The sequence below is a fragment of the Manis pentadactyla genome, chromosome 5 (genome assembly GCF_030020395.1).
Source record: "Manis pentadactyla isolate mManPen7 chromosome 5, mManPen7.hap1, whole genome shotgun sequence".
Lineage (NCBI taxonomy): Eukaryota > Metazoa > Chordata > Mammalia > Pholidota > Manidae > Manis > Manis pentadactyla.
The window spans coordinates 154,879,861-154,890,902 of NC_080023.1; the positions used below are offsets into that span (position 1 = coordinate 154,879,861).

The following is an 11,042-nucleotide window of genomic DNA, read 5'->3' on the forward strand; positions in this document are numbered from 1 at the left end:
GCCCCAAGGCCTTTACCCATACTACCCTCTTTGCATGATGTGTTCATGTTTTCCTCCTGTTTACAGCTCTCAGGGCAAGCACCACCTCTTCCAGGAAGCCCTCCCTGGTTTTTTCCCATGTTCATTTCCTGCAGCACACCCTGAGAGCCCCAGGTACCGAGAACCTGAAAGAACCTGACACAGAGTCAACTGGTTTTAATTATTGTTGCACATTTACAAATGCCCAGAAACATCTGGAAGGAACATAGCAAACTGACTAGAGTGGCCTTTCTGGGGTTGGGGCAAGGAGGGGATTCATTTATGACTTTATTGGATTATTTTTTTTTTTAAGTTAGGACAAAAATGGTGATGAAGCCTGCCTTTCTTGGGACTGTGAGGCTCAAAAGAAACCAAGCAGGGACGTGGAGGAGGGAAGTAGAGAACAGGCATTTTTCCAGGAACGTTGACCTCTCCCACCCCATTTACTCCCAGTACATAGTCCCAAAACCTGGCCCAAACACCATCAAAATATTTATTAAAACCAAAGCAGGAGGGAACAGAGCTGTTAGAAAGGCAAATCAAAGTGCAGATTGGAGGGTGGGCAGAGCAAGAAGTAGGGTCGGTGGGAGGGGGTACTTCAAATGCCACAGGAGGCCCCATGGTCTGGGCTTAGACAGGTCCTTCACCCACCCCTCCAGCCCACCCTGACAGTGAAGGTTCCCCCACTCACCTTTCCCATCTCACATCCATGCTGGGGGCAGCTGGGGCCCTGCAGTGACCCCCTACGGAAGGACCACCCCCTCCATTCACCCATGGCTTTCAGTCAGTCAGTCAGTCAGTCTGTCTGTCTCCCTCCCTCACTTTCCCAATAAATAAACCGCTCAGGCCTCAGCTCCTTCAGAGTGGGGCAAAGAACAGCTCAAGGACCCCTGCCCTCGCTCAGGGGTATAGGAAGCTGGGGCATCAGGCCCGCAACCTTCCTACCCTTTGCTGGTGCCCCACACTTGCCAAAGAGGCCTTGATAAATAAATAACACTCCATTAAAGCTTCAATCAGAAAAACCTTTAAGACGACAGAGGTGCTCTCGCTGTCCTGCAAACAAGCAGGCCAAGGCTCCGCCACCTGACCTGGTCAGCATGCAGGATTCTGGGGGCAGGTGGCCACCCTGGGCCTCATGAGGCCCCTGGAGCAAGGAGATCAAAAGTGCAGTTAGAGCCCCCACCACGCGCACACATGGACTCATGCACACACACGTGGACACACTGGGGCGTGTTTTCAGTGCACGCACAGATGTGTTCACCTTCATTCCCCGGAACATGCACACATACATGCTCACACACCACTCACCCTGTGTACACACATGTCGGGTGTTGGATGCACGTACATACACACCACAAACAGAATCCTTCCCTTCCTGGCTTGCTCAGCCTCCTGGCAGTAGCCGAACTCCAGAGCAAGAAGCTTCTGGAGATAGGGGAGAAGGGTATAAATTAAACATTTCCAATTGAGCTAGGAGGATGGCCAGGGGCAGGGGGCTCCAGGACTGCAGAGACAGAGTGGTAATCTCAGGAGGCCCTGGTCCCCCTAAGCCCCATCAGAAATCCAGAGGGGTGAGGTCCCCAAAGTCACAGTCGAAGAGGTCTCTGATGCCCTCACCCTCCTCAAGGCCAAAGTGGTAGTCAAGGACCTCGTGGGGCGGGGACAGGCTGATGAACTCCTCAGGGAGGAGGCTGGGGAAGTCCTCCCGTACATGCTCCAGGAGCGAGTCGGCTGCCACCAGTGGGGATAGGCGGTCCTCATCCACAGGGACCCGCAGGCCACCCGTCCGGGAAAGCAGGGGTTCTGGGGAGATGGGGGAGCATCATAGGCCAGGGACACTGGGCAGAGAGAGCAGAAGGGGCTGCCCTGTCTGCCCACCCGCCTGCAAGAGGAGCCCTACCGCACCCCAGCTACCCACCCTTCACCCACCTTGCTCCAGGCTGAGCAGGGACTGGCTGGGATCCGTGGCAGGGCATGAGAGGGGAGATGATGGTGGTGGCACTGTGATGGCAGAGTCAGCTGCCCTGTCCTCCTCCCCAGAAGCTGCCCCCTGGGATGGGGTCTTCCCAGGGCTGACCCCGCCTGCACTTTCTTCAGGGCACAGGAAAACGTCGATGGGGCCTTGTTTGCTCTTAAGGGAGATCTGAAAGGTCTGGGTGGAGGCAGCAGGCAGGGTAAACGGAGGCTCAGCTGACCACAAGCCCAGCCCAGCCTGTCCTGGTCAAGCCTGGAGTCTCAGGTCTCACCTCTGAGGAGTCCACGGCTTGGAGCTGGGTCTCAGGAGGGGCCTTGATCACCATGACCATCTGCTCTGCAGGGTCTGCAATGCTACGAAGGTCCTGGCAGGTCACGTAGGCCAGGGTTGGTGAAGTCAAGGACATTACCTTTGACCTCTGGGAGCTGCTCACCCAGACATCTCATAAGGCAGAGCCCACACCTGCTTAGTCACTCTGTCTCTCCCTCCCCAACTCCTGGGCTCAGCACATAGTTGGTGCTCAAGCCTACCTCATGCCCTGAAGCTCCATTTCCACATTTGTACAACGAGACCATTCTACTCATCTAATCCCAAGGTAATGATGGCTGCCTGCAATAATTTCAGAACTTATTCTGACCCATGATCTTCGTATCACTTAGTGGCTGTCACCAAAATTTATAATTTGGGCATTCACTAAAAAACCCCAGCATATTTGAAAGTTTTTGTGAATGAAAGACAAATAAAAACTTTTACCTCTAACTGTGAAGCTACAACTATATCCTGAATCACTATAGTAAATAAATGTTTGTTATTGCTGGTACTAGCTTTTCTTGTCTTAATCTGTATTATTTTGGAATTGGGATTATTCCTCCTTTTACAGATGAACTGAGGCTCAGGAAGGTTAGGTACTTTCACCATCAGCATTCAGTGAGTAAATGCTGAGCCAGGACTTGCATCCCAAACCAGAGTCCTCCCGAATCCAGGGCCGAGGACAGCCTCTCTAGTCCCACTTGAGAGGGGTCCCGCCCACCAGGCCTGCCCCCAACTGCTATCCTCCAGGCAAGCCCAAGGATATCGCTGACTGTCAGCATCCTCAGAAAGCAGCCTCAGCTGTGTGGTGCAAATATGGATCAGGTGGTCCAGCTGCCGCTCACTCTCCTGCAGTTGCTGGAGGTCCTGAGTCAGTCCTTCAAGCCGCCCACCAATTCCCACTGATGCGTGACTGCCTCTGTGGGGAGGCAAAGCAGGAGTTAGCTTTGTCCCTCTGGCCCCTCTGCCCAGGAGCCCTGACCTTCAGCACCCAACCTGCTGCGGCCTCTGTTCTGTGAGACCCAGCTGAGACTTTGCTCCTTTCTGGGTCTGGCTCCGCAGCTGGGAAACAGCAGAGGACTACAGCTGGGCTTCCAGCCACATGGGCCCAGGTGCAGAGTCAGGCTCGGATGTGTGCAAACACCCACACATGCCTCATAGGTGGCTGGATATGTAAATGATGTCACAGACGTGCCCTGGAATACTACACAGTTGTGTGAAGGGATGAGAATACATCAGTACAGTCTTGGCAGCAGTTCTAAGACACGTTGTCAAGTGAAAAGAACAAAAAAAAATGGTGCAGAATGGAATGATCTGCCAAAAACTGAAAGGCAGATGTGTCACTGAGGAGAACAGGACAACTGGGAGAATTAACAATAATCAAATAGCTGTTAGACAATTTCATCAATGTCAACAGAAGCCAAAATAGTGGTCACCTGGTGGTATAAGGGGTGGACAACAAATGGGAAGGGGCACACAGGAACTTTCTGGGGTGCTGGACATCTTCTTTATCCTGATGCAGATGGCGGTTACGCAGGTGAAGAAAGATGTAAGGTAAGTGTGGTTTCCTGCTTCTACTACCTCAGGGTAGCCACCTCCCCTCTCTAAGCCTCAGTTTCCCCAACTATAAGATGGGGATGAAGGCAGCTAGAGTGGGTATTGCTATCAGCTCCTTCAGGCTGGCCTGGCCCCAGGCCTCTGCCCACCCTCCTGTTTGGTTGGTACCTACAGCCACTGGATGTGGTTCTTAGACTTCTTGGCAATGAGCTGGATGCCCTCGAGGACATTGGTGATGTCATAGATGCGCCGTTTCTGCACCTTCAGCACCTCCGCTGCCCAGTTCAGGTCAACAACGCCATCAGCTGAGCGGCTCAGCAGCTCCAGAAAGCGTTTGGTGGTCAGATTCAGTGATGTCTCATAGCGTGACTTTTCCCCTGGGGATTTCACACCTGGGGAGGCAAGGCGGGGTCCCTCAGTACCACCCCCACCCCCAGCCAGGCCAGCCTCCCCGGCAATGCAGGGTAGGAGGATGGCAATGGGTGGGCAAATGGCTCCTTCTCCTTAGTGAGGCCAAGCAGGGAGGCTGCTGTCTGCCAACCACAGTTTTCCTCATCCGGTCGGGGAACTCCCCATCCCCCAGGACCTAGGGAAGCCGTGCCAGGCAGCCACTCCAGCTGCCCCTCAGCATGCCCAGAGTTCTGGCTCAGGCCCAGGCCTAACAGACCAGAGCTTAGTTTGCAAGCACACTCCCAACCTGGACTGGATCGGGGGCCTGCCTCAGCCTGAGCTCTGTAGGCACCTTTGCCTGGGTGGCGGCCTCGACCCCGGGCTGGCCCGCTGCTCTCGGCCAGGTACTGATGGTCAGTTTCCAGGTCCAGCCTCCGCTTCACCTGCAGCAAGAACAATGAGAGGATGCCCAGGAGGGTGAGACCACAAGAGACCTGGCTGAGGGCTTGGTGCTCCTGGGCCGCCCCCTGCCTCAGTTTCTCTACCAGGATACCAAAATGTGTGAGGGAAATCCTGGGGAACACAATCCTACCACATAGACTAGAACACTCAGCTGGAGGGCAGAAGACCCAAGTGCAAGTTCCAGCTCCACCACCACCTCCCTGGGGGCCTGTGGTTTTAAAATTCATGTGCCATTTTTTGGACACTCCTTCAAAAGATGGAGCCCAGTTCTCCCCTCCCAGAATCATATATCTGGCAACTTGATTCTAATGAACAGAGCATGGCAGAAGTACTGGCATGCCACTTTTGAAGCTGGGTCACAGACACACCGGAGCTTCCACCTCGCTCTCTTAGATCGCTCATGCGGGCGGGGGCCAGCTGCCATGCCACGCAGGCTGCAAGGAACCAAGGCCTCCCAAAGCAACATGGGTGAGCTTCAAAGCAGCTGCTCCAAACTTTGTCATGCCTTCTGATGACTGTGGCCAGGGTCAACATGTGGCTGCAACCTCAGAAGAGACCCTGAGCCAAAAGCACCCAGCTAAATCTCCCCTGAATTCCTGACCCACAGTAACTGTGTGATAATAAATGCTTGTTGTTTTAAGCTGTGAGGATACAAGTCACCTCCTCTCTCTGGTTCTACCTGTGAACATGGCAACAGCGGGTGCTCACCACATGCTTTGCATTCATTAGTTCATTCCATCCTCTGGACTAGCAGCACAATAATGGCCCCATTTTACAGATAAAGCAACTGAAGCCCAGAGAGGCCCAAGGTCACACGGCTCAGAAGTGGCAGAGCCAGGATTCCTGCCCAGGGACTCCTTTTAGTTACACACATTGGAGGTTGGAGACTGCCCTGGAAGTCTCACAGGCATCACAAATGCACCCCGACTAAAACCAGACAAAGGTGCCTCACCCCCAGCCACAGGGATTCCCAAACTAGAACCTCCTTCAGCCAGGCCACTGCCATCATCCCATCTAGCTGCCAAGAAATCCCTCACCACAGCCACTACTCCGTCTCGTCCGGCCCACACAGCCATCTCCCCACTGGTTTCCTGCCTCCGTCTGCCCCCTCCACTGCAGTACCCTTATCCTCCACATGAACTTCTGCTCAGACATGTTTTTTCAAAACTTGTGCCTCCAAGCCTCAGCCCATCCTGGTCCCCTCCCAAGACTGCCCCCACCTTCCCCCCTACCACCCTTCACACCTCCTCCTCCACCTGTGGACAGGCACCTCACCCATCATTCAAGTCTTTCTGATCCTACAACAGAGACTGGGCTTCTCCCTCTAAACGACCTCAAACAGCCTTTCCCCATACTGTCTCTCACCACAAATTTCTGTAAGTATGTTTGTCTCACCCAGAAAGCCAGGGGCACATACTGGGGCTGGGCATTAACAGACATTCACAGAATGAAGCTCCCCACAGGCTGATGGACTGCTCCCTCTGGCTCACACTCATGGCTTCCTGGAGGCACCCCAGGGATAGAAGAGCTGATGTGCTGGATGCTTCCTGTGCACTGAGCACTGCTCAGTAACGCTTTCTCCTACACTCAATCATCAAATCCTCCAATCAGACCTTGCAACAGGTGCTATGATGACCTCCATTTCCCAAGGAGCCTGCACCTCAGAGATCAGAGACAGTGAGAGATGGAGCCTGGATTTGAACCCTAATGGGCTGGCCCAGAGCCCCCCATATCCATGCGTTTTGCCTTGCTAGAGCCTAGTCCAGAAGGCAGGGCCCCATACACCAACCAGAATGTATCCCCTTCCCAGCCTTGCCCCTGGGGCCTGAACCTTAGCATGCTTCTGCAAACTGCACCCTTCACTTCTCCATGTTCCTGAGGCCCCTGCCCACCCTGAAGGCAGGTCAATGCCTCTCCCTAGATCCTGGCACAGGGACCCGCAAAGGCAGGGTGAAAACACACAGAACACTGGTGAAATGTGAGCAACTCAAAAACTCATCCATAGGAGAGGGGCCACAAAACCTGTGGTTCATTCAGCCCCTGGAATAGCACAGTTGTCAAGGACTGAGGCAAAATCTTCCCAAAGACAACAAAAACATTGTTATAAAGCAATGCATTTATGATCCCTTTTTGGATTAAAAAATTCATTAAATCTTTTTTCTCCGGTTCACTTTCTGTTACTATAGAGTCCATTTCAGGAGGAACTTCTGTATGGGGGAGGACAGTGGGGAAGTGTTGTCTTATGGATAAAGTGTGGATGACACAGTTTGAACATGGAAATAAAGGAAAAATAATTTCTAAAACTTCAGAAAGAAAGCTATCATAATCACCTCAATAATTTTTAAAAAAACAGGCTTAGGAAAACAGAAGGAAAAATGGATGGGGCTGGGAACCTGCCCCCTTCTACTTTTGGGTCTCTTTTTTTTATAGTAAATGTGTATTATATTTAGTGTTTTTTAACAGCCATGACAGGGTAGAGGTGGACAGGATGGACCAGGGGGAATGGCTGAACTGCAAGAGCCTTGATGCTGGAGGTGCTCCATGAATGCTCACTGGTGCAGAAACACGAGCCTACAGCTTGTTTCAAGGACTGCTACAAGTGAATGCCAGTGCAGGTCAGTGGAGGCCACAGCTCATGTGGCCAGTGGCCACCCCAGGCACAAGTCAGGTGCTGTTGGAGGGCAAACGCTGGGCCCACGTTTTTGGACTTCAGCTCCAGGATGGTGTTAGCCCCCAGCCCTGCCCACCAGCAGAAAATGCCTACTAACCCTTATGTACTGAGGGCAGAAGCTCCTTACTTGCCTCTGTGCCCAGTACCTCCCAGGCATTGACAGAACTCAACAACTGTTGAATGGAATGCTCAGTCTCACTAAGGCTGCCCAGGCCACCACTGCGGGTGAGGTGAAGGGTATTTCGTTGGTACAGTCCCTCTGAGCCTGGAGCTCAGCTCCCTGAAGGCAGGACCTACAGCCCTAGCTACTTGTCAGCTATATGGAAGATACTACTTGTCCAGGTTCTAACACCTGCAGGGACAGGCCAGTAGGGCATAGGAGACAAGCCAGGTGTCTCTGCCCTGGTAAAATCCACCTATCCCCCACTTATTAGGAGGAAGGGCCCCGGGCTTCTTTCAACCTCTAGTAGCATCTCCAGGAGGCAAGGCATCCCAACAGTTAACCACTCGGGAAATCTGGACTGGTTCCCACCATTCACTAGCTGAACGACTGAGAAGGTTCTAGCATCTCTAGGCCTCAGCTTCCCTACCTATAAAAGGGGAAGATTGTTGAGGGTTAAATGGGACTTAATTGGGTAAAGTGCTTGGCACAGAGCCTGATACATAAAACAGTCGCAAAACAATGGTGGCTGCCACTGTTATTATTATTAGCATCTCAGTGATTTCGGAAGGAAGGCAGTACTGGGCATGGGGCCAAGGGGGTTGGGGAGCCTTCCCGGGATGCCTCAGGGACCAGCTGCCACCCAGACCCCCATAAGCAGTTGGGCAGCTTCTATCTCCTTCCACCTCCTTGCCATGTACTCTCCCACTTGCTCTAAGTCCCCCTGCTAAGCCATCCTCACCCGTGGGTTATACCAAACTGGTCCCCAACACCATTCTGAAGCCCATAGGGCCAAGCTCCAGGCTTCCACACCCTTCTCTGCCTGTAGTTCAGCCACCTCCTCTGCCGCGCTCCCCCATGTCTGAACTGGTCTTGAAAGTCTTTCTGCTCGGGGAGCATTTTATTTAGTGCTGTTAAGTTTACTCTCTCCTGGTACTGGGGGCCTCCTCTCCAGCTCCCAGGCCCAGCCCACCCAGTACTTCCATGGGGGCCCAGGGGTCTGCCTGCCTGAATAATGAGGTTCCATGGCAACCAGGGCCTGGAAGGGTGGAGGGTGGCAGATGGAAGGACAGGCAGAGGGAGGGGATCAGCAGCTGGCCCGGCCACCCCACCCCTGCAGAGAAGGCCTCCCAGCCAGGAGGCCTGTCCCCAGAGGCCCAGGCCTGCACCTGGCAGTTGAGCATCGAGGCAGGAAGGAGGGTCCCCTCAACAGCTCTTCAAATGGTGTAGCCCCAGGATGCCCCCCTTCACTTCCCGAAGCAGCTGAGCCCACTACACAGCCACAGTTCTGGTCTGAAGCCACAAGGCCTCAGTTCAATTCCCAGTCCCACCACTTGTAGCCGTGTGACCAGGGGCAAGTCACTTCCCCTCTCTGGGCCTCAGTTCAGATGGGCTCCCTGCACTGTTGGGAGTTTTAGCTGGTTTGAAGTCCGCCAGAGATTTGGCATGCAGGCAACACCAGCTGTATACATATGGGCCATTATTATCACTGAGTCTGTCCATCCAGCAACTCCGGTGAGGAAGCGGAGGCCCAGAGCACAGAGGAGCAAATAGGGACTGGCCCGAGGTCACCCCGCACCCTGGGGCGGGGCCCGGAGGCCCAACCCAGGCTCGGCACCGCCCAGCCCGGGCGCCTCAGTACACCCCTCCCCCGCCCCCGCTGCCTCCGGGCCAAAAACTGCGCCCCGGTCGGGTCTGCGCGGGGGTCCAAACAGAGCACTCGGCCCAGTGCCCCTGATGTCCGTACCGGCGGGCGGCCGAGCGCGGGGCGCGGCGCGCTGGGTGTGGGCCGGGGCGCCTGCGGCGTGGCGAAGAGCAGCAGGTCGGGGTCGCGGGGGCCGGCAGCGGGCGCCGCGGGACCGACAGGGGCCGGCGGGGCGCTAGAGTCCTGTGCCGTGGAGATGATGACGATCTGCGAGGAGTCGAGCAGCTGTAGCGCGCCGGCCCCGAGCAGGGCCTCCAGCGCCGGCGCGCACGGGCCGCCAGCGGGGCCCCCGGCCACGGCCATGACGCTCACGGGCCGCGCGGCCCGGGTGGCAGGCGGCGGCGGCGGCGCGGGCCCATGGCGGCAGGCCGCGGCGAGGGCTTGATCCCGCTCCGGCTCCCGCTCCGCCCCCGGCCGCCGCTGCCTGCAAAGTCCCGGCCACTTTTACGCGCCAAATCCTTTTTGCCGCGAAAGAGCCACGAGCGGCCGAGCGCTGCCACCATTGGCTGTTCTGGATGTGACGGAGGCTACGGCGACGGCGTCCATTGGCTGCAGCGCGCCGGCTCGGCGGTGGAGGGCGGGACGGGGCGGAGGCGCTGCCAATCGCGCAGCCGGGCGCGCGCAGGCTTTGTCGGGGCGGTGCCAGGCTCATTTGCACTCCCCGCCCCCAGCCGGGATAGTCCCTGTCCGAGGCGTGGTGGCCCGGCTCCCGCCCCGACACACCCCATCCTGCTGATTCCTCTGGAAACCTTTAGGACGGAGCTCCCACCGCCAGCAGGCCCCACGTGACCCCCAGACGCCGCCACACACCTGTAGTACCCGCATCTTAAGCCCAGCGCTCTGGAAACTGCTCTTCTTTTCTGGGTTCTCAGGGCCCACCTCCAAGCGCCAGCCACATCTCCCTTCAACTTGCCCCAGCAATGCCTTTCACTTTAAAATCCTGCGCTCCCCTACCCGTCTCACCCTAAGCCTAGGCAGAAAGGGGCTGCCAGGAAAATGAGGAGAGACATCTGGCCATACATCTTGGGCTTTCCTGCAAGTCCCCTTTTAGCTGGAATCTCTTTAATAGCCAATGCACAGCTTCTGTTGCTCATTCATTCACTCAGTCGTTCCACAAACGTTTTGTGACCCCGCTCTGTGTTCCACTCCTAGTTCAGACCTTGAGCTCACAAGTCTAGTGAAAAGGGGAGGAGGGGAACAGAGGTAACAAATGTTTACAACATGATGAGGAATTTCCACCATTAAAGTAACTCTATGTTAGACTTCACAAAGGGAGGAGGTGAGGGAACTGAGCATGAAAATGCATAATCTGAAGCCCCTGGAACCTTTCCATCAGCCATTTCTCATTGCTCAAATCAGCTGATTTGGCCAATATTGTCCTCCTCTGTACCAGGCCTTGTGCCAGCACTGAGGGCAGAGATGTGAAAGACTTGATAATTTCTATGAATTTCCCTGCCATCTGGTGGGGATGACTAAAAAAAAAAAATTTTTTTTCTTTTTTTTTTTAGCTAAGACACAGCAAGAATCAAATCCCTAGGCCCAGTATAAACATCACTTCCTCCAGGGAGCCCCCTGGAGTTGTAGTTACTCCCTTCCTCCATTGCCCAATGCTGCCTCTGCTCAGCACTGATCACACACTTGGTTTCTCCTTCTGCCTGCCCTACCAGACTGGGAGCTCCAATAGGTCATCCTCCCAGCACTGACCCTGCCCACAGCAGGTGCTGAGAAGGGTTATGCAAGACACAAGGCTGATGCCAAGGCTTCTTAGAATGCAACAAGGAGGCCCTGGTTCTCC

The 11,042-nt window shown here is 55.0% G+C and overlaps 1 protein-coding gene across 1 annotated transcript; it reads right to left on the reverse strand.

The window, feature by feature from the left end:
* Window positions 1-180: 180 nt before the first annotated feature.
* On the reverse strand, window positions 181-9,695 carry E2F1 (E2F transcription factor 1). Its single transcript, XM_036902537.2, has 7 exons — window positions 9,290-9,695; window positions 4,602-4,692; window positions 4,032-4,251; window positions 3,069-3,221; window positions 2,265-2,379; window positions 1,948-2,170; window positions 181-1,821 (listed from the first exon to the last, which is right to left on the reverse strand). Exons 1-7 carry the CDS (start codon window positions 9,548-9,550, stop codon window positions 1,574-1,576), a joined length of 1,311 nt encoding a protein of 436 aa, XP_036758432.2. The 5' UTR covers window positions 9,551-9,695; the 3' UTR covers window positions 181-1,573.
* Window positions 9,696-11,042: the final 1,347 nt, after the last annotated feature.